This window comes from Danio aesculapii, chromosome 10 (assembly GCF_903798145.1).
Source record: "Danio aesculapii chromosome 10, fDanAes4.1, whole genome shotgun sequence".
Taxonomy (NCBI): Eukaryota; Metazoa; Chordata; class Actinopteri; order Cypriniformes; family Danionidae; genus Danio; species Danio aesculapii.
Genome location: NC_079444.1, coordinates 37,711,236 through 37,739,094, shown reverse-complemented (window position 1 = coordinate 37,739,094; position 27,859 = coordinate 37,711,236). Strand labels below are relative to the sequence as shown.

Here is a 27,859-nt window from a genome sequence, read left to right as displayed (position 1 = left end):
CGCGTAAATCCACCAGAGGCCGATGTGTTTGCTTTTTCAGATCTCAAATTTCTCTTGCGAGTGCCATTGGCGCCTGCTGTTCTTGCGTAAATCTACTAAAGGCTGCTGTGTATGCTTTTTCAGATCTCAAATTTCTCTCGCGAGAGCCATTCGTGCCTGCTGTTCTCGCATAAGTCCATCAGAGGCTGCTGTCGACTGACTGACCAACCGACCGATTCCTCCCACCCACCCCCTTCCCTAAACCCAACCAACAGTGTTTTAAAAAGCACCGATTGACCAGCACCCACTTGCCTTAACCTAACCGACAGAAAAGCCCCCATTTTTACCACGTTTTCAGGTTTTACCTGTTTATATACATTTCTGGAGAGTGCCAAATACGTCCCAGGAGCTACGTTTATTTTTGCAGTTTTTGCGAATCCACCAGAGGCTGCTATGTACGCTTTTTCAGATCTCAAATTTCTCTTGCGAGTGCCATTGGCGCCTGCTGTTCTTGTGTAAATCCACTACAGGCTGCTGTGTATGCTTTTTCAGATCTCAAATTTCTCTCACGATTGCCATTCGTGTCTGCTGTTCTTGCATAAATCCACCAGAGGCTGCTGTCGACTGACTGACCAACTGACCAATTCCTCCCACACGCCCCCTTTCGGAAACCCAACTGACAGTGTTTTAAAAAGCACTGATTGACCAGCACCCACTTGCCTGAAAATCCCAGAAAATACCACATTTTTAGATTTTACCTCATTCTCACCCTGTTATTTTCTTGTTTATTTTATTTTTTGGATTCTGTTTTTGTCTTACCTGCTTTCTGGAACCGTTCTCCACCGGTCTCGAAACCCGTTGTCGCGGTCAACTCCGCTCACCATCTCAATTCCGCCGACATGCATGTCGAGCTACTTGACAAACTGGTAACAGCAGGAAAGCCATCTATATGGAGGTAAGCGGTCAGCTGGTGAGCAAGAAAAGGAACGGCATCATACCGCCCTGTATCGCTCATTTGAAAGATGGAATGCAGCAATTCGAAGCTCTGGCTACATAATTCTTGATCTCCAGAAATGTATATAGGGCTACATTTTCAGAATGAGCCCATGTTGAATAGATCACGTGATCACAAAAGTGGGCACAATGGGACTGAATGAATAGACGATCCAATTGACTGACCACATTGTAAAATGTTGTTTTGGTCACTCGAAAATCCCCAAAGTCTCATCAAAGTGTTTCAGTATTATTACTTCTGGAGTTATATAAGAAAATAGACTCCCATGGCTTTCCTACTGCAGCCAATACCATTTCTCTTTTTGATATTTGGTGAGAGTTTATCAGAAAGTGATGATTTTGTTCCTTTTTACTGACTGGAATTCCAGTTTTGCGCATAAGTTTAATTCACTAAATCATATTTGGATGAAACCATACTGTAGCTAATGGAAACCTGCTTGCAGATTATACTGAAGAAGACTTAACACTGTGTGAATTATTCTGTTTATTAAAGCATACAAAGTAGACAGTCTGTAAACGGGTGACGACACCACCACAAACAAACCAACAGACGAACACACAGCATTTGAAAGGTTGCGTTTTTTTTACTCAGGCACTTTGTGTTTGTGTTCGCTCCCTCCATCACCTGGGGATGTATTGGTGTGGCAGGCCACTGTGGTTTCTGTCCCGCAGGGCTTTATCCACCATCTGGATGTACTGGTCAATCCGAGCTCTCATCTCTGGGCTAAAGGGGTCAAAGTTGAGGTTTCGAGATCCCGAGCGTTTGAAATGTCCATCTCGGTCACTCTCTGTGCACAGAAGCCTCTCCTCGGGGATGCTGATGTTCAGGAAAGCGGTGACTGTTTTTAACTGGGGGACGAGATCTTTCTGGAGGTCTTCAAAATGCACCACCAGCAAGCGGTGGGCAAAGCGCAGCCAGGCCAGAGCATGAGACACCCACCAGGACGAGTAGCTGTCCACAAACTCACTCCACTCTGTGGGAGGAAAAGAAAAAAAACTGTGTTAGTGGCAGGGTGTGAATGACAAGGGGCTTGGGGAGGATTTGGCCTAATTAACTGATCCTCCCCTGAAGGACACCAAAACAAGATGTACATATGGGGGGTTCAGGCCTTTAATAGTGAGAAATAGTTTGCTCTTATCTGTATAATCATGTTAATAATTAAAATAGAGATAATATAAATATAGATTTGACCACCCCTATAACAGTTCATACCACTGTGACTATATAATCATGCCAATCAGTCTACACAAGAAAAAAAAAATTCAACAGTCTAAAACCGGCAGATCTAGAGCACCAACAGACACCGGAAGTGTTCACAAAACACTTTTATAGTAAAATAGTTGTTTATTTCTACATATAACCTAAAAGAAAAGTAAAATTAGATGCATAGTTTGTTTAGTTTGACCGACAGTAGCATCTGAAATAGCTAATCAGAGGATACTGTAGGTCAGAAGAATACACTAAATATTTCTTAAAACTTCTGAATACACTTTATTCATGAATTAGACATCATTTAAATAAATCCATAAATCTGTGCTTTAGTTATTTTGGAAAATATAAACAGATGTTCAATATTTAGCATACACTCACCGGCCACTTTATTAGGTATACCTGTCCAACTGCTGGTTAACACAAGTTTCTTATCAGCCAATCACAAGGCAGAAACTCAATGCATTCGGGCACGTAGACATGGTCAAGACGATCTGCTGCAATTTAAACCGAGCATCAGAATGGGGAAGAAAGGTGATTTAAGTGACTTTGAATCTAGCATGGTTGTTGGTGCTAGACAGGCTGGTCTGCTGAAACTGCTGATCTGCTGAGATTTTCACACACAACCACCTCCAGGGCTTACAAAGAATGGTCAGAAAAAGGCAAAATATTGAGTGAGCAGCAGTTCTGTGGGTACAAATGCCTTGTTGATGCTAGAGGAGAATGGACAGACTGGTTCAACCTGATATAAAGACAACAGTAACTCAAATAACCACTTGTTACAACTGAGGTATGCAGAAGAGCATCTCTGAATGCACAACACGTCCAACCTTGAGGCAGAAGGGCTACAGCAGCAGTAGACCACGCCAGGTGAAACTCCTGTCAGCTAAGAACAGGAAATTGGGGCTACAATTCGCACAGGATCACCAAAATTGGACAATAGAAGATTGGAAAAACGTTGCCTGGTCTGATGAGTCTTGATTTCTGCTGCAACATTCAGATGGTAGGGTCAGAATTTGGCATCAACAACATGAAAGCATGGATCCATCCTGCCTTGTATCAAAGGTTCAGGCTGGTGGTGGTGGTGGTGGAATAGTATGGGGATATTTTCTTGGCACACTTTGGGCCCATTAGTATCATGTCAACGCTATAGCCTAGCTGAGTATTGTTGCTGACCATGTCCATCCCTTTATGACCACAGTGTACCCATCTTCTGATGGCTACTTCCAGCAGGATACCGCACCATGTCATAAAGTGCAAATCATCTCAGACTGGTTTCTTGAACATGACAATGAGTTCACTGTACTCAAATGGCCTCCACAGTCACCATATCACAATCTAATAGAGCACCTTTAATATGTGGTGGAACGGGAGATTCACATCATGGATGTGCAGCCGACAAATCTGCTGCAACTGCGTGATGCTATCATGTCAATATGGACCAAAGTCTCTGAGGAATATTTCCAGTACCTTGTTGAATCTATGCCACAAAGGATTTAGACCGTCCTGAAGGCAAAAGGGGGTCCAACCCGGTACTAGTAAGATGTACCTAATAAAGTGGCCGGTGAGTGTATACTTTCTATGTGAATTTATGTTTTGAGTTTTTACTGCAAATCTCACATCCATAACACTGGAATTGCTCATATACAGTTCTTTGAAGTAAAGGCTGAAATGAAGTGACTGTACCTTTGCTCCTCCAGTGAGCGTGGGATGCGTAGCCCAGGTGTCCTGCACACTTGCGGTTGAACTCTGCCATCAGAGAGCGGTAGGGGTTTCTCATCAGCAGGATGGCAGAGTCAAACATCTGGATCTCTCGCTGGCCACTTTCATGAGTCTTGACGCATACCACTCTCCCGCTCTGCCAGTAATCCTTCTCTCCTTTAAAACCTGAAGAGACCTCACATTTCATTTGCTTGTCTTTTAAGGCACTGCAGATGTATAGGGTGAAATATTAAGTAAAGGTGATGCTTATAACTGATTACAAGTAAGAATTGCATGTGAGGCATTATTTCATTTGCATGCATTTCTGTCACAAAAATTTTGTCATTCAAAATTCTTGTTTCATTGGTTTGAATCATTAGAGTCGAAGGCTTTTACACAAGGGTTTTGGATATTTTGGGGATATTTGTTTTTACAGTTAATTTTATGTAATGATGATACTTAAACAACTGATCACAGTAGGAATTGCAGACTTTTTTGCATGATTATTTTTTTTATAAAGGATTTAAATGTGCAAATGAGGTATTATTTTATTAAATTTGCACACATTTGCATACATTTCTGGCACAAAAATCTGAACATTGAGTCAGATAAAAAATTCTTGTTTCATTTGTTTGAAGCATTAGAGTCAAAGGTTTTTACAGAAGGGATTTGGGGAATTTTTAGAATTTTTTTTGTTCACAGTTTCTTGTATGAAGTGATGATGATACGTTATAACCGATTACAGTAATAATTGTAGGCTTTTTGCATGATTTTTTTATCATAAATGTTCGAATATACAAATGAGGCATTATTTCATTCGATTTGCATACATTTCTGGCACAAAAATCTGAACATGGAGTCAGATTCAAAATTCTTGTTTCATTTGTTTGAAGCTTTACAGTCAGTTTTTTACAGAAGGGGTTTTTGATATTTTGGGATTTTTTTTCCCACAGTTTGTTGTATATAATGACGATACATCAAAAGTTACAGTATAACTAATTACAGTAAGAATTGCAGATTTTTTTGCATTAAGTGTTTAAATATGCAAATGAGGCATTATTTCATAAAATTTTCACTCATTTGCATACATTTCTGGCACAAAAATCTGATTCAAAATTCTTGTTTAATTTTTTTTTTGAAGCTTTAAAGTCAAAGGTTTTTACAGAAGGGGTTTTGGATGTTTTTGGGATTTTTGTTGTATGTAATGGTGATACTTCATAAGTTATAACTGATTACAGTAAGAATTGCAGACTTTTTGCATGAAATGTTTTATCATAAAGTGTCTAAATATGCAAAGGAGGCATTATTTAATGGAATTTGCATACATTTCTGGCACAAAATTCTGAACATTGAGTCAGATTCAAAATTCTTTTTCATTTGTTTGAAGCAATGATTGAATTGAAATATGCAAATGAGGCATTATTTCATTATGCACATATTTGCATTCATATTTGGTACAAAAATCTAAACATTGAATCAGATTCAAAATTCATGTTTCATTGGTTTGAAGCATTAGAGTCAAAGGTTATTAAAGAAGGGATTTTGGGAATATATTTTCATTCCATAATTTTTATTTATTTATTTTTATTTATTTAATTTTTTAATTTTATTATTTATTTATTTTTTTCACAGTTTCTTGTAGAAGAAAGACCTTATTCTGCAACGTGGAAGCGTGCTCGTTTTTGTAATTGTTTTAGAACTTCTGATTCAGTCGCCTATGGGATTAATGACTTGGAATAATAAACAGCAGTCAATAATAAACAGTCAAACTACTTGCTCTACAAACAAGTGCACTCATGACTACACATAAAAAAACGAAGAATATTATAAGAAAATATCAGTTTGCAAAATCAAGCAGCATATTGAGCTGTTTTTAACCTCTAAAAATCAATGCAAGTGATTGAGAGAATCTATTTATGATCATATTCTTCGTTAAAAACCTTCAGAATACAGATATAAATAAAACTGTATAAATAAAATATAAATGAAAAAGTTTGGTGTATGTAAGCGCAGCTGAGATGGAGATTTAGGAGCAGACATATTTTGAGAAAACGTCCTTTAAAAATATGAATTGTAATTGAAATCTACAGACACAAATGAATAGATTCTAACAAAAGAAACAATTGAAAATGTAGTTTTCCTTCATTTACATTGAAACAGCACAAAAAAATCCCAAAATTCTCAAAATTGCAGATGTATGAAAATGTCTTTTCAGTGTCATTTCAGTGCTGGCTAGTCTGGGATTTAAAAACAATCACAGTTTTTCTTTGTTTGGGCAATATTCTAAAAGTGTTTGTGTTTCTGATAAGATCATTGTCTCACAGTTCAAGAGTGTTATAGACCATTTGAATGTGGTGATGTCACTGGGCGATGAATATGTTCTGCTTGTTATCAAACTATTTCATAACTGTAACAAGAGGCAATTCAATAACAACTTGATGTTATAACAGCTATCATAACATTATTTATCAGTATGTGGCTCTTTTTGCATTCTCATGAGCTCTAGAAAATAAAAATGTAAAACAGGAAACACTTTGGGACCATTGTTTTTGTTTACATCCCTCAAAATGGTCTATAGTCAACTCACCTTTATTGTACAGAGATCCGTCAAAGTAATAGCTGCCGGTGTAGAATCCAGTGACGAGTTCAATCAGGTGACGCAGCCAAGTGTTTCCTGCTCCTGGAAAACTGGACAGGGCCACAAGAGCGCTGGACTTCTGGGCCAGAAATGACCTTTCTTTGCACGTTGCATCTGAAAGAAGACATCTCTTCTTAGTTTGAAAAGTGGTAAAGTCCAGTGCTGCTGCATGTGGTAGTTTACCTTGCACTGGAGTGCTGTACACCCAGTAGAAGTCCAGGTCGTGAGGGAAAGTCTGGTTTGTTTGGTTGGCCTTCTTGCACATTTGGTCATTTTTACTTATCTGGATTGTCAAGAGAAATGAGGCACGGCTGCAGAAACAGTCCTGCCCTCTCAAAAGGGCCAATGGCAGATCCTAAAACGTCACACAGAATTTATAGGTGTCATATAATAATGCTTGTAACATTATTAATAGCAATAATAATAATTATTATTATTTTTCACCGTAACCCTTTCTGGATTGCTTGTTTTGGATCTGGCTGTCCTTCAGTTGATCGTCCTTCAACAGTGATATCCATATTGAACTAATTTTTTTTTTTTTTTTTATAACTAGAACTATACCTGCATTCTGCCACTATTCTGGTTTTGTACATCAAATGCATTCCACAATAATGAAATAATCTTTTTTTATTAGTTACTTTCAATATGTGCCCAATGTTCATCCTTGTAAAGTGGATTTGACGATCTAAATTTGTGTAAAATGCTATAGAAAAATAACTTTATTATTAATATTAATATTTTTATTGATAATATAAAGAAATGACCGATATAGTTGAAATGTAATTGCACATCTTGTCAGGGAAGTATGGTTGTTTATTCAGTAGTAAATCTCCTCTGAAGGCCAGAGGGTGCTCTTGAGCAGAAAATCCAACCGGGAGATCCTCATAGCATTCACTTTTGCTGCTTGTTTTTAAAGTACGTGTTTAAAATGAGTTGAAACAACACAATTCTTATGTTTTGTTTGGGGGGTCAACTTAATTGTTTTATGTTCAGTCCACTTAAATTTGTAAAATAAAAAAATAAAAAATCATATTCAGTTAGCTTAATTGACTTGTTGGAACATCATGAAGGAATTGTTTGGACAATGTTTTACAGTGTTGCATTATAAATAGAAGACTGTATCTGAAATCATCATTCACTATTCCTTACATTAGTCCACTTGAATTTGAGCACTCATTTGATGCCGTATTGTTTGTGCTTTGCTGAATGATAAATTCCTCCGATTAGGTTTTCAGCTTCTTGTTCAGACCCTGTGGTCATTATTTAACACTCAGCGAGCTGTCTATTAGTAATGAAACAAAGTTTTTTGATTTCTGTCATGTATACAAATGATACTTTAAATAATATTGTTTACCCACACACCGATAGGATTGAGCTTTAGATAACATCTTGTGGTCAGATACCGAAATAAATTATTACGTTAGGAGCCATGTCTGAGTCCATTTTCTCCTTTTAGAGGTGCACTCAGCTCTATGAGTTCATAAACTCCTCCAGAAACGTAACCTGGATGATGGAAGCTTTCACCTGTGCTTCCGACTGAGCCGAGCCCAGTTTGATGAACTGTTGTCGGTGTCGGCAGGAGGATTTTCCCCCGGGACACCAATAAAAGATGCTACATTCACATCCCCACAAGAGCAAGCTCCTGATTGGTTAACGTGGTGCGAATTTCCGCTGAAGTTTAGATTTTCGAACTCAAGCGTTTCGCGCGAAACACGCGATATGTGCGTTAAGCGCGAAAAACGCTCAACTCGCGCACTTCATTGTGCCGCAGGATGTATATTCGCGTCTTTGCATTGACTTAACATGTAAATCACTCGTGTTTGATGCTTCTTCCACGTCTGGTGTGAACGCAGCATTACAATGCATTTTAGGCATTTTCTAGCTGCTGAGTGTACATGGGTTGTACACTCGCTATTACTTTGCATTGTGGGACTGATTGAGTGCACTTCATAACATCCATGATTTCGGACATTACTAATAATGGCTGCTTCCTCAATAGTGCACTATTTTTGCATAGCTTATCAATGTACTATGACTGTGTAGCAAATGTTCCTCCATCGGAAAGCACAGGTTTACTAGTTTACTGACAGAATGGGCCTAATAATGTGCTTAAAAATAATAACTACATCTCGAATTAGCGGGAAAACGGTCCGAATTTGGAAAGTCAAAAATTAATTGGTTTGAGCCAAGGATTAACAAACCTGTTAAGACAAATGGTAAATGAGTGATATAGCTCTACCTATTGGCTGATTGTTTGAGATGGTGTAGTGTACCAAACTACAACCATCTGACCAAGTTTCAAGTCTTTAGTCCTTACGGTTTTGGCTGGGCAATAGCAATTAGGGCAGAAAAAAATCTAACAAATCCAATAGGGTTTTAGCGGTAAAACCTTTTGAAGCCCTAATACTAACAAATATTAGTAGCAATTGTTGTTCATAATGAAAATCAATATTTTCTAGTGTTATTATCACCCAAAAAAGCTAATTTTTATAACAGACTGATGGATAAGAGCATTGACCTGATCTGTACAGCTCTCGATACACATCTGAGGAGTGTGTGTCGGCCCAGAGGTCTGGATCAGGAGGTCAGCGGTTGAGTTCTTTGGCCTCTTATAACAGCCGTGGTAGTGCACAGTTCTGTCTGAGAAACAATGGACATAATAAACAGAAGTAATCTTGCACAAAGCCTCAGGTCAATTTCTTGTTGTGCTCAGCAAATGCCGCATCAAGTTAGAACGAGCTGGATGCTTTTTTTGGTCTTATCCAGTGGTAAATGTACCATTACTTAGCCAAAAAAGTAGTGCAAATAGAGTAAAAGTATGTAAAAGTAAAAATGTTGAAAATTATCAGTAAAATAATAATAGTAACTCAGAGTAAAAGTAAAAATAGCCCTTCTAAAAGTACTCAAGTAGTGAGTATTATGCTGGCTGATGCGTTTACATGCAATTTTTGCATGTGTGGAAACGTAACATTTAGTTATTGTTTAAGGCCATTTCAGTCATCATACAGTACACATCAGTCATCTTCTCATCATCACATGCTGTCTAAACCATCTCTCGGTCATCGCGTGTAACGATTGTGTCTTGAGGTTATTCTGTATGATGCAATTATTATTATTTTTATTATCATTTTTCAATGTGTGATTCAATTGAACAGGAATCACAGGACTGATACATTAGCCAATCACCATAGACAAGAAAAAATAAAGTAGTTACTGCAGGTTAAAGGAAAATAGTGGAGGAAAAGTACCGATACAGCACTAAAAATTAATTCAAGTGAAAGTAAAAGTACACATTTTAGTAAAGCCCAATTCTGGAGCAAACCTACCCACAGTGATGGTACTGAATGGAAACCCAGGTTTCTAACCTTTAAATTCATAGTTTCTTAAATTAATAACAAATGTCATATGTGTTTGGCCCATTCAAGTGTTTGAAACACTTGGGTTTTAGTTTGGCTCACATCTCCTTTGTCCTGGAAGACGATCCTCAACTCTGTAAACAGACATGCGTCCCACTCCTCCACAGGGGGATCCCTTCTCTCCCCGACAGTCCAGATTACAGTCCTCTCCTCGAGCCCGACGAGCGCACACACGATTCCCACAGTGACACTCCGATCCAAACTCCAGTCCTGCATACCGGAAACCACTGCAGACAGGAGACAGCCTTCACTTCTGGGAGATTACACATGGAAATTCTATTCTATTCTATTCTATTGTATTCTATTCTACTTTAATCTACTTTATTTTACTTTACCCTATTCTATTATATTCAACTGTATTCTGCTCTACTCTGTTCTACTTTATTCTATTCTACTCTACCCTTTTCTATTGTATTCTATTCAGCTCTATTTTGCTTTACTTTACCCTATTCTATTATATTCAACTCTCGTCTACTCTAATCTGCTCTACTCAACTCTATTCTACATTATTCAATTCTATTCTATTCTATTCTATTCTATTCTGTGTTCTGTTTTGTTCTACTCTACCAGTTGTTATTTCATCTGAGAGGCTTATTGACAGATTTCTTTTTTAAAAGAAAATAAATAAAGTCCCTTTATTAACCAGGGGTTGCCACAGCGCAATGAACCGCCAATTTATCTATAATATTTTTTAAGCAATGGATGCCCTTCCAGCTGCAACCCAACACTGGGGAAACACCCATACACTCTTGCATTCACACACATACACTACGGCCAATTTAGCTTATTCAGTTCACCTACAGCGCATGTCTTTGGACTGTGGGGGAAACCGGAGCACCCGGAGGAAACCCATGCCAACACGGGAGAACATGCAAACTCAACACAGAAATGCCAACTGACCCAGCGCTGCTCGAACCAGCGACCTTCTTGCTGTGAGGCGATCGTGCTACCCACTGTGCCACCTGACAGAATTCTTGCATTCGACAATTTATTATTAAATATATATTTTATTATATATCATTTATATTACTCTTTCCAGTATTATTCAATTAGTTTACATACTGCCAAAAGTGCCAACAGATATTTATGACAAAAATGTTTTGTCTTGTTTCTTGTCCAAATATCTAAAAACTAATTCTTTGGTTTCAAAAAACACAAGTCAATTTAAGAGAGTTTTTCTTAAAACATGCAAAATAATATGACAGTGGGGTAGGCAAAATAATTATTTCAAACAGAAAACAAGATTAATTTTGCTTACTCCACTGGCAGATTAATTTGCTTGTTTTAAGGGGAGAAAAAAACTTTTTTTTTTTTTTTTTCTAAAATATCTTTTCTAGAAAAAAATGCCTTTTTTTTACATTTGGACAAGAAACCAAACAAACACTAAGGAAAAAATTGCAGAGCATTTTTGATATTAAATATGTAATTGTTTATTCTTAAAATTAAAATTTAAAATTGATGAAAGTGGTTGAAAAATATAACAGTCTGCATTTCCTGCAGGAAGCAGTACATTATTATTCATTCATTCATTCATTCATTCATTCATTCATTCATTCATTCATTCATTTTCTTTCAGCCGTGTCCCTGATTATCAGGGGTCACCACTGCAAAATGAACTGCCAACTATTCCAGCATACAAAGCGGATGCCCTACCAGCCGCAATTAGTTTATTCAGTTCACCTATAGCGCATGTGTTTGGACTGTGGGGGAAACCGGTACACCCGGAGGATATCCACACCAACAGTTGGAGAACATGCAAACTCCACAAAGAAATGCACACTGGTCCAGTGTTAACCACTGAGCCACTGTGCTGCCTACATTATTTATTTGAGCAGTAAATATGTATTTCCACACTTTGAATATGCGTCATTGATTGTTTTAGTATGGATTGTATTTTCTTTAAAAACGGCTGTAGCATTTGCATATGTTTATCACTCTAACTGTGACTCTCTGGATGGATTCCAAGTTCGTCACACCAGCCAGCTCTCATTCTGCCACCTGCTTCTGTGGATAAACACTGAACACTTTCTTCTAACAGAACAGGGCTTCTTTCAGTTTTCTTCTAGGGTCACTTCAGACGTTACCTCTCTGAGCAGGTGTCCTGACACAAGGCGCTGGTCATTTTACGGAAATCATACAGAACGGTCCCACCGAGTGCATGCTCCGTCTCATTATTTATGAAACATCCAATGTAGGTCCCTGATTGAGAATAAGAACAGCATTTAGAACAAATTCCAAAATAGTTCAAGTAAAAATGATTATTCTGTTTTTGAATGCTGTGTTAACAATAATCATTAAAAGAGCAAGGAATTTTTCACAGTATTTCCTATAATATTTTTTCTTCTGGAGAAAGTCTTATTTGTTTTATTTCGGCTAGAATAAAAGCAGTTTTATTAAAAAAAAAACCATTTTATGGTCAATATTATTAGCCCTCTTAACAGGGCTCGAAATTAACCTTATTGCTTGGTAGCACTGGTGCTTAACTTAAACTTAAAATGTTTAGGAGCACCCACCAACAATTATGAGCCCCGTTACTACAAGTTTTATTGATTAAATGAAGGATTAAACAGAACCTCTCACGTTTAAAATGTATATTTAGTGGCAAACACTGTTACCTGCAAACTCTGTTCCACAGGCTTTACAGTAAATGGCTTTAGCTACTTTCATAGTGGACTTGAAGCTACTGGAAGTCTTTTATCCATTCTTCGAAAATCTAAATGGTGGATTTAACATTCACCCCATGATCACTAATCAGATGTGCCATTATTTGTAATTTTAGGTGGTTACTATAACAAAATCTGTCAGTGTTGTTTTCATTCTCTCATCTTTAGCACTTTACATTTTCGCAGCTGTATCTCCCTGTCATCTGAAGGCAGAGAGCATTGACTGAGTGATTAACAGCTGATATGAACCAATCCATTCACATTCAGTTCTAGCACAGTGGGCCAATAAGAAGAGCTTGAAGGCGGGACAAGCATTGCTGGCTTTTGTTTACTATAGAAAGTTGACAAGGCAACTGTTTTAAACTTCTTGAACCCTGCATTTTAGCTGCAGTGATGCATTCTGCGTGAATGTCTCCTAAATCCATGCATGCGGTGAACATTTTACAGTGAAAACAGGTCACACAGCAACAATTTTATGCACTCGCACAAATGCTCCCAAATATAGTTTGAGTTCGCATAGATATAATTTCTGGCGCATATGTGATCAAAACAGTCGCAATTTCGAGCCCTGCAATATATGAAAAGTTCAGATGTTAAATCCGCTAAATGCCACTTCTGCCAAAAATGAGCTAATGACTATGAGTGAATGCTTTAGGCACAAAGTACACCATCAACAAATAGATTTGCTTCTAATCATCCAAATCTCAGTGTCAGCGCATTCAGAAATAAATGTTTGCCTTTGACAGCAAAAGCCGATATATCCCGAGAACCAATCAGAAGGCGTGAATCGAATCACATGTTTTCAATGTAAAAGACAGAGTTTGATGAACTGGATCAGACTGTCAGTGAACGGCAAATGAAAACGTGCCTTACCTCAAAACTCATTTTGCATTATAAGAAAAAGAAAACACAATGTATAGTGGAAGTGTAGCATGCATTCATAAAGTTTTTTTTGCGCAGCTTCAAATGAGTCCGATTTACTACACATTAAACGGCAACACTGTTTCACGAAAGACAGAGTTAAGATGCCATTCTTTCATCCCACATGGATGCTATGAGGATAAACAGGAGACCAAGACTTTAAGTATGGTGAGAATGAATGAATGACAGCTTCGAAAATTGTCTGAAAGGCTTCCCCCTTTTTGCCCAGTAGGCCTACCTTGTGTTTTATTTGCTAATTTAAACTGTTTTTTAAAAGATAAATACAATGTATAAAACTATACATTATTTATATTACTTCAAATTACCTATACGCCTGATAAGCTTTTTATATTAATGGACAATGCACAGATATTGATGTCTCACAATGTTTTTACACTAGATTATTTGAATTTATCAAACTTCACTTACAATGTTTGCAATGTTTAAATTGTTCTACTTACATTAAATCCAAATCCCTAATATCAGAAATGACAACAGATTGTTAAGATTTAATCAATGTCAGTCTTAATGTTATTGATTAATGCACTTACTTGACAGATTTCCTTCATTCATTTTCCTTCTGCTTTTTCCCTGGTTTATCACAGTGGAATGAACCGCCTCTTACGTTACAGATGAATTATATGTTTTTAATTTTAGGTGTTTTATGTTTGGTAAAATAATTTCTAATTTGCATCTTTAGTGATTTTCAACTAATTACACTGTGTTGTCCCAATAGGTGGATTAAGAGGGTTTTGCAAAAAAAAAGCACAAGTGGATTTAGCTGGTTTTTAGAAAAGAAAATCTACCTTGTTAAAAACAAAAATGTCTAAGGTGACATTTTTGAAAAAAAGGGTATTTTATTTACTAGCGAATAACATTTTCATTATCTATAAAATAAAACCTTTGAATCTAATCAGAGGAGCCTGATAGAAACCTCTTTAACCTATTATTTAATTATTAGTTAACCTATTTAAGCCTTTAAATGTCACTTTAATCTGAATGCTAGTATCTTGTCAAATATTATGTACTGTCATCTTGGCAAAGATAAAATAAATCAATTATTATACATTAGTTATTAAAACTTATGTTTAGAAATGTGTTGAAAATCTTCTCTCTGTTAAACAGAAATTGGGGGGATTGCAGGGGGGCTAATAATTTTGACGGGATTGAGAATGAGAACAGCATTTACAACAAATTCCAAAATAAATGTAAAATTAATATTATTATAAACCATTACCTTTATGTCTAGCTTCCTTTTGTGATAAATGATGTTCAGAAGAGCTTTTCTGTTCAGCACTGCTCTGAAACCAGTGGCGTCTGAGATGCCTGATCTCCAGGTTAGGAGTTATGAGGTGCTTCTGGTCATTTCTGTTGTCTGGTTGCTCAAGATTTTCCATCTCCTGGATGATGTTCCTCCTGTACAGCCACCTGACAGCAGGTCCCTCCAGGGCTCTAGGTGGCGCTGGTAGGGAAGGGAGTGCCACCGTTTCTGTTTCTCTCTGAAAGGTTACCACACTGGAGCGCTGAAGCAGTAAAATGCTCCCTGCCATGATATAAGCCACACCGAGAAAAAACAAGAGCAGGTGAGCTCGCCTTAAAAAGTGCTGCAGTCTGTAGGACAGCTTGGCCATCCTGGTTCAAACCATCCAGACAAAACTTCTAGACTTATACTGAACAAGTATATCGATTATATAATGTAGATGGTGCTCTGATCGTCATCCTTTAGGAAAGACTGAGCTCTTGGTGTCCGAAGCTTCATGAGTTTGCAGGACCTAAAATAAACACATGAAAAGTCTGTCAGGATGAATGCAAGATCTAATACTTTGTCATATAAATAGATGTGACAGATCTGCACTGGAATGTTGAATTGCAGAGCTCATGTAAGCATATTCACATCACTATTATGTTTTCTTAAAGGAGATGGTTCACCCAAATTTCTAGTTTATATATTATAGATAATACCTGAAAACAGCAAAATTAAGTCCAAGGCACTCAGAAAATGTGGAAGAAATGTTAAAAATGTTTGTTTTGTGAATTTGTTCACGTTTTTCGAGTGCCTTGAACTTACCTTTTACTGTTTATTCTGATGAATCCCTTACCCAAAGAGCACCGAGACAATAATTAAGCTACCCCTGAGCACTTTTTGTTTGATTTTGGATTATTAATACCTGAAAACATTTACATTTAGTCATTTAGCTGAAGTCTAAAGCGACTTACAGTTGAGGAGGCATTCAGCGATTCAACAAGAAAAGGCAATACACACAAGTGCTACAGTAATTATACAAAAGAACTGAGAGTGCTCAGAGAATAAAGTGCTAGAGTAAGGAGAGGGGAATGTTTTTTTGAGAAGTGTTTCAAGCCCACTCACCTGTTTGAAGCACACTTCATAAATACTCAATGTTTTTTTTGTTGTTTTTTTTTTTTTTTTTTTTTTTTTTTTTTTTTTTTTTAAGAGACAGAGTGATTGTAAGAAAGTGTCTGCTGCAAATGTCAGTTATAGTGTCAGAGAGGTAAAAGACTTTGTTTTCTACAGGTGGTTTGTCAAGCCCACTCACCTGTGTGATGCACACTCAGAATTGCATAATGTTTTGAGGTTGTGTGTGGTGTGGCGGAATGAGAAGATGGGGTCCTGATTTTGCAAACAGGGGTTCAGGTGATTGCGAAAGCGCATAAGATCACATTTATAAAATAAATATTATACATGTCTTATACATTATTACTTATACATGAAATATGTTTCACTTAAATAAATCATACATTAAACCAAATTTAAAATAAAAACTGTTTTTGGGGGGTGTTTAATATTTTTAATTGTGCCACAAGTTCAGAAATAGATGAATGTGTATCTCTCTCTCTCTCTCTCTCTCTCTCTCTCTGTCTCTCTCTCTCTCTCTCTCTCTCTCTCTCTCTCTCTCTCTCTCTCTCTCTCTCGTAATATCGTAATATTCAGTTTTATTTCAATTTTTTAATTAGGTTTTTTTTACATGTAATAATTACAACATTAATTTAAGAACTATCCTTCCATGTTGTTGTTAACACTACTCCAAATAAACACTGAACATTGAAAAAACTAAATAAACATAAATAAGTAAAAAAATTATTAAATAAATAGAAATAATAATAATAACAATAAAGATAAATAAAGAAAAAATGAAAACAAAAATAAAATAAATAAATGGATAATAAATATGTATTATTTATTTATATTATTTCTCGGGTACTATTCAGTAATGTCTTATTCTCATAAATATGAAAATATCCTTCACTGTGTCGGTACATTTAAGTTTCACTTTGAGTCATTTTAACTTGATATATCCTACAGCATGTTTTTAACAAACTATAATAAATTAGTAGTTGGTTATCAGCTAGGGGGTGACGTTGTTTGTGCTACGCCACTGTCAGGTCAGTTTCCAGCTTTAAAATTTCTTAATTTAGGTTCAACAGAATGCTTTGGAACCACTTGAGTGCGAGTAAATAGTGAGTAAATTTAGATATTTGGGTGAACTATCAATTTATTTGCCCTTTTCTCACTGGTGTCATTTTATTTGTACTGTATGTATATTTGATTGGGATTTTAATCACACATTTATATATTCATCTAAAGACTACCATATTATAACAAAATAATATTTGTTAGTTATTGGACCTTTAGACTCAGTGCAAACATCTCTAAACTATAGATACTTTTAGAATCATCTTCAGAATGTTTTTTGCAGCTGATGAACAATAAACAAACAATGGCAAACAGTCAGAATCGATTCCACTTGAAAGAGCTTCAGCATTTAAAGGGATAGTTCACCTGAAAAGGAAAATGTTCTCAGTGTTTACTCACTCTCAAGTGCTTTCAAATCTTTTTTGAGTTTCTTTTTTTCCTGTTGAACACAAAAGATTTTCTGATAAACAAACCTGTAACAGTTTACTTCCCTAATAGGAAAAACAAATACAGGTTTTGGTGGTGCGGTGGCTCTGTGGTTAGCACTGTCGCCTCACAGCAAGAAGGTCACTGGTTCGAGCCCCGGCTGGGTCAGCTGACATTTCTGTGTGGAGTTTGCATGTTCTCCCCGTGTTGGCGTGGGTTTCCTCCGGGTGCTCCAGTTTCCCAAACAGTCCAAACACATGCGCTATAGGTGAATTAAAGAAACTAAGATGGCCGTAGTGTGAGTGTCCATGGGTGTTTCCCAGTACTGGGTTGCAGCTGGTAAGGCATCTGCTGTATAAGGGCGTACTCACACTATGTATAGTTGCCTTGAACCATGCCATGTTTGCATCTTTAATAAACCTTGACAGTTCACGTTCATTGAAAAGTAAGAATGATTAATAAATCCATATGAAACAGTCCCTTAAAAGTGACGTAGCGTCTTCAGTTTCGGGCTCAGGCACGCTTTGCACTTACACTACAAGAGTACCACGTTCAAGCCCAACCGAACTGCTCTCTGGCACACCTTTTCCAAATGGGACAGGGCCAGCCAACTGAACCATGCCTGGGCCGATTCGGAGCTCTCACACTTGTCAAACGGACCAGGAAACATGCCTGGGCACGGTTCGGATAGCATAGTGTGAGTGCACCCTAAAATATATGCTGAATAAGTTGGTGGTTCATTCCGCTGTGGCGGCCACTGATAAATATAGAGACTAAGCTGAAAGGAAATGAATGAATGAATACAGGTTTCCAGCATTTTTCAAAATATCTTCTTTTGTGTTCATAAAGAAAGAAACTCATTAGAAAGAAATGATGACAGGATTTTCAGTTTTGTGTGAACTGTCCCTTTAAAGCACAAATGCAGCGCTGGCTTATTAAATAGAACGTTGTTGTGTTCACTGGTGTGAAGATTAATAAAGTAATCATTCTTGCAGTGTTTAATCTTAAAGCTGATCAAAAAAAATAAGTGAGCAACTTGTCATATTTCTCTGTTTTCTGCAGCAGATGCTGTGAAAGCTTGTTGTGACCCAGAAGAGTCTTCAGCCCTTTGGGGCTAATGAGTTGTTTGCGATGAATCGATAAGAGTCTAATTATCATTCCGCTTTTGATTTATTAAACTGAAGGAAAACATGAAAACTGAAGAGAACCTGTTTGCAGAAATGCACAGTGTTTCTTGAGGTATGAAAACATCTACAGACAGAATGGCTGAGTTTTCTGTATCTCTCGGTCTCCGTTTTGTGCCTGGTGGTTTATGGGATGTGAGTTGTCTGTCCGTCAGAGTGATGGGTTGGAAGATATTTCTGCCTGTGGGAGGGGAGAGCTGTCCATCCTACTGAACTTCATGTCAAGGATCACAGAGCTCATTCATACTGCAGACAGAAAGAAGACATCCAGTGCAGATTCATCAGTGTGTAGCAAAGCTATGAAAGCTAAATTGTAACAGAGGAACTTGTTTGTTTTGACGAGAGTACAGTTTTTGAAAGTTAAATCTAACCTGTGTTTGTTTGACTGGTAATATTTCAAGGAAAGGCATATTTAGGGATCAGTTCATGCAAAATTGATTACCACTAGTCCCTCTTACAAAAAATAAATTAAAGCAAAATGCTTATACTGTAGTGGAAGTGAATGGGGTCAAGTCACAAAGTTTAAAATGTGCTCAAATGTTGTACTTGTATAGTCACAGGATTAAAAAAATTAATTCATGAAGCCTCGCTTTGCCCAACACTAGTCAAAACAGGGACAGACCGGAGCATGCAGATAACCTAAAAGCAACACCAGAATACAGGCGAATGTTCGTGACAGGCAGCAAAACAACGTGAACAGTAAAACAAAGCAGAGGTCAAAAATACGATAAGGCAAGACGGGGAAACCGCTTAGTAATGCTCACTTACAGATCACAAGACTCAGCAACAACGTGTGTGTGTGTGTGCTGTCTTTTATAGTTAGTCTGATTACTCGTGAACAGCTTCAGCTGTGTGTGTTTGCAATTAAAGTGAATTTGGGCCAGGTGTGTGAGTGAAGTGCCTGATGGGATCTGTAGTTCACTAAAGTGGCAGATTTGTAGTTCTACAGCAGTCTGCAAATGCTAGATCACTGGTGATTAGAGGTGTGAACCTATACTGGTCTCACGGTTCGGTTACGATTATCATGCCATCGATTCGGTTCAATTCGATATTTCGGGGCATCGACGATGCTTTCCATACACAGTGTTGTATTTTGGGGGGTGGCTATAACAAGCTGTCTGTATAAACACACATGGACACACAGCACCACACTGTCTCTCATTCACACACATAAACAAACATAGACAGCCCCAAACAAACACGCACGCATGCACACGCACGCGCACTCACACACACACACACACACACGCCACGCTTGCTTGCTTGCTCGCTTGCTCCTTGTGAGACCGCCCACTCCTGTTAAAATTACACCAGAGTTACCGACCGCTCCCGCGCTTTTATTCGGAATGCATACAGCCGAGAGGAAAAGTCACGCCAGCAGGTGAAATGGGCCACAGTGAGAGAGAGAGAGAGAGAAATGGAGTACTTTCATTCCCTCAATCGCAGAGAAATAGGGGCTTCTTCTGTAAGTGCCAGTGAAAGACTTTCCAGAAAACACACACACAGTGAAATTTTTAAGTAGTTGGCGCCTGTAGTGTTGTAAACATCCGTGCTCACCTCCCTCGCGACAGAGCGCATATGAGATAAATGACGTCAGTACATAATAACCGGTTATGATTATTACTGAACCGATACCGAATTGTCCACATCTGCATCGCAGTGCACCGAAGAAACTATTAATTTTGAAACCCCTACTGGTGATCATGACAGTAACTTGGAACTTGCAGTAAGTTGATGTAACTTAAATTTTTATAATTATACACACATAGTTCATTTACTTAATAGTTTTAAGGCGACTGGTTTACTCAGTTTTTTTGTCAGCCAATCACTTTTTACTGTGTACCCGAAATATGATTTCTGAAATTACAATTCTGAAATAATCTTTACTGTCCTTTTAGGTACACTGAGAAAAAAAAAAAGATTTATTGGATTTACTTAATTTTTTAAGGTAAGTGGTTGAAACTATTTATTTTGACTGAATTAAAACAAATAAATTGAACACTACTAAACTAAATTTGTTTGTTAAATTCAGGCGATATCAATTGTTAAAAGTCAACCAATCGCTTTTAAAGCAACGGGTTTACTCACTTTTTTAAGTAACATCAGCTAATCAATTATTACAGTATGCCTGCATGACAACATGCCTAAAAAGACTGTAAAAATGGTTTCAGGCTTGCATTTTCAGAAATCCTTGTTATTAGCGACACCAGTTCCTTTTTGTTTATTGATTAAAAGTCGAAATTAGACTTCAGTTACTTTACTTAAATAGACTAAACCCATTGTAACTCGGAACTGTTAAGTTGACGTAACTTAATTTTTATAATTATGCACACAGTTCATTTATTTGATAGTTTTAAGGCAACAGTTTTTTTTTACAGGTAGTCAACTAATTGCCTTTAAAGCCAACTAATCACTTTTAAAGCAACGGGTTTACTCACTTTTTTAAGTAACGCCAGTTAATCACTTTTTACAGTTTGCTCACATGACCACATGCCTAAATAGACTGTAAAAAATGATTTCAGAATTCCAATTTCATAATTTCTTGTTATTAGTGACACCAGATCTTTTTTTGTTGATTAAATAAAATTTGGAAATAAAATAGTTACTTATTGTGCAAACCCATTGTAACTTGGAACTGTTAAGCTGACATGAGTTCATTTTTATAATTATGGAGACAGTTCATTTACTTAAGGCAACAGCTTTTTTTAAAGGTGCAGTAGGTGATTGTCTTCGGAAACATTTTTTCATGCAGATCTGCCGTTTGTGCGTGCCCCGCGTTCATGTGCACACGAGAGAGTGACAGTGGTAAAAACAAATCCTGAATCAATATTTGAGTTACTTTTGCACGTTGGAGGAAGGATGACACCATGGCTGAAGTATTTCTTTTAAACAGGTAATGTTGTGATTTAAAACTATTTTAGTCAGGCAAAGCATATAGGCATGTAGATTGTGTTGTTATGAATGGGTTATATGCAAAGAAGTGTTGTTGAGCCACTATAATCTTCCGACGAAAGACTGACTATTTTCAATTTCACAAGGGACCTTTTACAGCATTGATAAAGCAGATTTTTATTTAGTTTAACAACAAAACATCAGTAAATAGAGCTATTCTGCCTAGCCTGCTTTTCTAAGCTGAAGTGGGTTTTATATTCAGATTGATTCATTTTTGAACAATGACAACCTATGACGCGCTTCCTATATAGTTTACCATGCTATTCTGAATATTCGGTCTGAAATAGCATGCAAGTATGGCTTAGTAATAAGTGTAATTCCCGCACCCCACCAGCCAAACACTAAGCATACAGTAGTATCTTTAGGACAAAGTGCGTGAAAGAGTGAGACCAGCCATCCTTGCGTGCATAAAATATTGCACATTATGACAAGTTTTGCTTGCTACACAACTGGAAACGTGCTAGATATAATACAGTTTTTCATTCGGAATTGTAGAATTATAAAGTACTATAAAGTTTTCTTACTGGCGAGTGACATGATCTAATGTGTTGTCTACTGTCATCTTAATGGTTAGCGTTCGTGATATCAGTAGGCGTGGCTTTGGACGGCAGGGGAGGGACTGTTTTCAAAGATATTATACTAATGAACAGCATTTTGGCAGATCACGAACTACTCCTTCAAATAAAGTGTAGTCACATGACAACAAATCTAAAAGTACTGTAAAAAAGATTTCAGAACTGCAGCTTTTTTCAGAAATCCTGGTTTTTAGTTACACCAGTTTTTTTTTTTCATTGATTAAAAGTTGGAAATAAATTTGCAGTGACATTCTGATAAAAACAAATTAATGCTGCTGAGATTTACATAAATATATATATTTGCTGCACATTTTTGAGAAAACATTGAGAAAATCGCAGTGAAGAAAACATCTGATCATAATGATACGAATATATTTGTACAAGTTCTACAATTTCCCATATCACGTCGACATGTGAGGTATTTAAAATCACACTTTTTATGAAAGTTTGATTATAAGTATATTTAAGACTACATATAGATTTGATTGTGAGTCTAACATTGAAATTAGCCAGTGTTCTTTGCATGACTTGTTTACATTGTTGTATAGAGTAAAGAGTATAGACTCTTTCCACTTCATCTTTTAGAAGCAATCCTTTCATGTGTCATAGAAGGGAAGAAAGACTCCCAGGAGCCTGTATAAATGTCACATCCTTTTGAGTTCTTCACATAAAAGTCAGGCTTTTGTAGACGATAGAATGTCAGAGGTAGTCATTTTTTTTTATTATTATTTTTTTTTTTTTATGCATTTTCTTATAAGCTGTTCACAATGGCAATTAAAAAAAGGTAATTAACACATGAAAATTCCTACCTATATCTAGGCCCACACTGAATTTTCCCAGATTTTTTTAGCCCATCATCGAATCTGTTTATTTACTTTTAATATGTGTAAATAAATATTTATTCATTTTTATATTGATTTCAGTAATATTATTAACTAATATGAAAACGTTTGTTTTATTTACAGTACAGTTTGCAAAGTAATATTTACTGTCTTTAAGTATTAGGGTTGTCACGAAAGCATTAGTTCACGTTATGATACTATTCCAGCTGAAGTATCGTGCTGCCAAGTAGTATTGCAATACTGTAATTCATAACTCATCTATGAAATAAAGACAATTTTTATTTTCTAAATGCTATATGTTATAAAAGGCCTATTTGAATTGAACTCATAATTCCCTTATTATTAAAAAAAAAAGTATTTGCACATCACTTCACCTAAAATGCATTAGTTCTTTTTGTTAATTTTGTAGATATCTGACCAACAAAAATAGTTTCAATGTCTCCTGTTTTTTATCTATTGATTTGGTTTCAGGTAAAAATCCAAAGTGATTCAAAATTTCACTTTGTAAGTTGTTCTTTTTAAGAGATTGTTGCGGTTTTTGTAGCTCCTAAATCATATCGACAGGAACAGAAATGAACTGATTCAGATGTCCGATCGAACTGAAGCATCAGAAAATGTACAATAGACTAAAGGTCTGAATTCTACACAGTTTTGCAACCTTAAACAAACAAACAAACAAACAAACAAACAAACAAACAAACAAACAAAAAGGTTTATACAAATGTGTGAGCATTTTAGTGACTTTTCCACATGCAACATTGCAGTTATGTATTGTACATAGACCTTTAATGACGATAAAACCGTTTACAAAGTACAGTGGCACCACCAGTATTTTGGAGCCATTGTATCACGATACTACCATAGTACCGGTAAACTGTGCAATCCTATTAAGTAGATATATTATATGAGAGACCTGCAAGTGGATCTAATTGGATTTGCATTGAGAACCTTAAATAAAAGTTTGAAATTTCATGTTTTTAGTTACAATGGTGAGAGGGTGGCTCAATGGTTAGCACTGTCACCTCATAGCAAGAAGGTTGCTGGTTTGAGTCCCGGCTGAGTCAGTTGGCATTTTGGTGTGGAGTTTGCATGTTCTCCCCGTGTTGGTGTGGGTTTCCACCGGGTGCTTCGGTTTCCCCAACAAGTCCAAAGACATGCGCTATAGGTGAATTGAAGAAACTAAACTGGCTGTAGTATATGAGTATGTGTAAAACATATGTTAGATAAGTTGGCGGTTCATTCCACTGCAGCGACCCTTGATGAATAAAGGGAGTAAGCTAAAGTAAAATGAATGAATTAATTAATTAAATAATACATTTTTTTTGTCATAATAATGACTGTAATTGATTTGAATAAAAGAATAAGATTATTATTTGTGCTTAACTTTATTGCAGTATTCCTTCAAGGATGAAACAACAAGTATATCAATCATCCTGACACTGTTATCTCCTAATGTATTACAGTTTTCCATCAGGACTCAACAAATAGCAGGCAAGTAAACAACATATGGTATTGCTGGTTTAAATTCATCATCTGTTCTGAAACGTTTGACAGTTTGCCTTGTAGAAAACTGTTTTTTGCGCCAAGAGGTTTCTCCAGGAAAATAACACTCGAGTCTCCATTCAGCCTAACAGAAAATAAAATCATTTACATGCTGATTGAAAAACCTTGTTCTTCTTGAAGAGAACGAGAGGTCTATTTGGAGATGATCAACATCCAAAACATGTTTGTAAATCAGCACATTATCTGGCAGACTTCAGCACTGTTGTTTTTTCTTTAACTTAATGAGATGCATCAAAGCTTTGCTTTCTGAGCTTGCTTAAAGGAGTTGTTCACCTCAAAATTAACATGTACTCACCCTCTACTTGTTCCAAATCTAACCCTTATGAGCTTTTCTTTTTTGTTAAGCATAAAAAGATTTTGCTGAAAACTGGTAGCCATTTACATCCATTTTAACAAAATAAATAATAACCATGGAAATCAATGACTATTGTTGGAACATTCTTTAAAGTATCTTCTTTTGCATTCAACAGAAAAAATAAACTCAAACAGGTCTGAGTCAAACAGTGGAGGGTGAGAGTAAGTAATTTTCATTTTGAGGTGAACTAACACCTCACTAAGCCTGTATATTTAGATTGCCTTTTATTTAGTCTTTTGGTGAGGCTTTGCATGATAACATTAATGCATAAAATAATCAAATTAATGAACAGGTCGCATGTCATCAGTCAAATATTTACACTGAGGGGGAAAAATTAGTTATACAGTATATTAGGTGATGTAAAACCATATCAGAGTTCATTTAAGTTTCATTTCCAGAATGAAATACTGAGTCAAAAATCTTTTAAAAGGACTAAACTCGATGTAAACTCAACATCTGTGATCAAATATATCATCTTTAGAGTCCAAGAACAGTTCACTTTACACACACTTGTTCATTTACCTCCATTTAGCCTACCATTTTTCCCTAATGATTATCTTTATTAGCAAAAGACCAGTTTAAGTTAATGGGTAAATGTTAAATTCTTGCATATGTACACAAATATAATATTGTATTTAGTTCTGTAAAATTCTGCTTTCATCTACACATCAGATATTATGACAGTAAATATTAAGATAAAACAGGTTTACCTTTGTTTTGTGGTGCCTCAGCCTGTATATACAATGCTTTTGTTTTAGTCTTTTTGTGAGGCTTATTTGATTGATTTATTTATTTTTTGCATGGTATAATATTAAGGCATTAAATAGTCAAATTAGAGCAGCTGAATGTCATCAGTCATTAATATATACACATAGGGAGAAAAGGGAGTCATACAGTATTTTAGGCTAATGTATCACAACAAAACCATACCAGAGTTCATTTGGTCACCTTTCCAGACTGAAATATTTTGTCAATAATCATTCAAAGGAACTAAACTCATTGTTAACTCAACATCTGTGATCAAATATGAGTAAGTTTTAATTCCAAGAACAGTTCACTTTATCCAGTACGTACACGTGTTCATTTACTTTCATTTACGCTAACAGAATTCCTTAAACATCATCTTTACTAACAAAACATTCAACATTGTTCAAAATACCTTCTTTTGCATTCAACACAAGAAATAAACTTTTTTGAGTTTTATAAAAGGTTTGAGTCAAACAGTGGAGAGTGAGAGCAAGTAATTTTTATTTTTTGGGTGAACTAACGACTCATTAAGCCTGTATATTTAGATTGCTTTTATATTTTATTTTAAATATATTTATTTATTTAATGTTTTATTTGTCTTTCAGTCTTTGCATGATCATATTAATGTATAAAGTAATCAAATTAGAGAACAGGTTGCTTGTCATCAGTCTCAAATATTTACACTGAGAGGAAAAATTAGTTATACAGTACATTAGGTAATGTAATCTTTAGAGTAAAGAACAGTTCACTTTACGTATTGTTCATTTAGCTCCATTTAGGCTAAAATTCCTTAAGGATTATCTTTATTAGCAAAAGACAACTTTAAGTTAATGGGTAAATGTTAAATGCTTGCATATGTTATGTACACAAATATTAAATGGCATTTAGTACAGTAAAAGCTGCTTCATATTTCATATATTGCGATATTTACTATAGTTAACGATGCAAAATCATACTTTAATCTACACATCAGATATTATGACTGTATATACTAAGATAGGAGGAGTTGTACGGTAGCCTATATAAGGTAAAACCAATAGTTAATTAATTCCTTTCCAGAGTAAAATATGGAGACAATAATCTTTAAAAGGACGATGTAAACTCAACATCTGAGATCAAATGTATAACCTTTAGAGTGAGTAGAAGTCCAATAACAGTTCACTTTACGTACACTTGTTCATTTTTCTCCATTTATGCTAACACAATTTCATAAAGATAATATTTACTGGAAAAAGACAACTTTAAGTTAACGGATAAACGTTAAAAACGAGACTTGCGCTAGGCTATTTACTAGTCCATTATGCACAATTCTGCTTTCATACATATCGGATATTATGACAGCATATAACGTTACTAAGATAAGACAGGTCTACATTTGTTTACCTTTGTGGTGCCTCAGATGAGGAGCGGTTTCACCGGACCTGCAGACGCGGTCGTGTCCAGTTCACGCGCTCGGTGCTTCTCCAGCGCTCGGGCACGCGCTTCCACTGAAGAGAGTCAGGTGATTCCTGAATGAAAATAACGTTACTCACTGGCTTTTCCCCGCTGCTCTTAGTAAAGAAAGATCGTTTTCACCGCATGTTTCAACCGCTTTAGCTGTTTCTAAATCTACAGCGACTTTTTGCGCCTGTACTTCCCGTAAAAGTCGTTAGTGAGAAATGAGTCGTGCCGAATATTCAGAATATTCAGTGAATTAAAGGGACGTTGTTGTTCCCAGGCAACGTGTAAAACACGGACTGAACTGATGCGATTAGATGAGCTCATTATATGATGTCAAAGCTGTACAGAAGCAGCAGGACCCCCGCCCAGACCCTCCTAGTGACAAACAGGGACCTGCGTATAAAAAGAGGTAGATGAAAGCTTACCTTATAACACTTTACAATATAAAATTAACTAACAGTATTGTGTTATAAATTCTTTTTAAATATCTTTTATACATAACATTTTCCTCACAAAGACCTGGAACTTGTCCAAAACAAATTTGTATGGTTAGACTTTCCAAAGGTCTCAATATGTGAGTCAATATGTGTACGTTTATATACAAATGAGATTATTTGAATCATTTACCCTGATAAAAAGGAAAATAGAGAAAACAAGACTACAGATGAGAAAAAAGAAGATGGTACACTGTGGTCATAAAGGGATGAACAAGGTCAGCAACAATACTCAGGTAGGCTGTGGCGTTGACACGATGCTCAATTGGTACTTATGAGCGCAAAGTGTGTCAAGAAAATATCCCC

At 36.4% G+C, this 27,859-nt stretch overlaps 1 protein-coding gene across 2 annotated transcripts; it reads right to left on the bottom strand.

Annotated features, from left to right (window-relative positions):
• Positions 1-1,481: 1,481 nt before the first annotated feature.
• On the bottom strand, positions 1,482-27,323 carry wscd1b (WSC domain containing 1b). 2 transcript variants are annotated; one of them, XM_056466907.1, is made up of 10 exons: positions 27,003-27,323; positions 18,610-18,831; positions 14,780-15,314; positions 12,043-12,157; positions 10,001-10,185; positions 9,061-9,182; positions 6,726-6,897; positions 6,492-6,656; positions 3,890-4,090; positions 1,482-1,967 (listed from the first exon to the last, which is right to left on the bottom strand). In XM_056466907.1, the coding sequence occupies exons 3-10, from the start codon at positions 15,171-15,173 to the stop codon at positions 1,615-1,617; spliced, it is 1,707 nt and encodes a 568-aa protein (XP_056322882.1). In that variant the 5' UTR covers positions 15,174-15,314; positions 18,610-18,831; positions 27,003-27,323; the 3' UTR covers positions 1,482-1,614. The 2 variants fall into 2 exon arrangements, with proteins under 2 accessions (XP_056322882.1, XP_056322881.1); XM_056466906.1 differs by having other exon boundaries at positions 18,628-18,831.
• Positions 27,324-27,859: the final 536 nt, after the last annotated feature.

Bases quoted from the DNA above. Each gene is read 5' to 3' on its own strand.
- wscd1b (XM_056466907.1), bottom strand. From the start codon at position 15,173: ATGGCCAAGCTGTCCTACAGACTGCAGCACTTTTTAAGGCGAGCTCAC. The intron at 10,186-12,042 runs GTAACGTCTGAA...TCCTGTCTGCAG, and splicing joins CAGGACACCTGCTCAGAGAG to TGGTTTCCGGTATGCAGGAC. The intron at 1,968-3,889 runs GTACAGTCACTT...TTCCTCCCACAG, and splicing joins CGCTCACTGGAGGAGCAAAG to AGTGGAGTGAGTTTGTGGAC.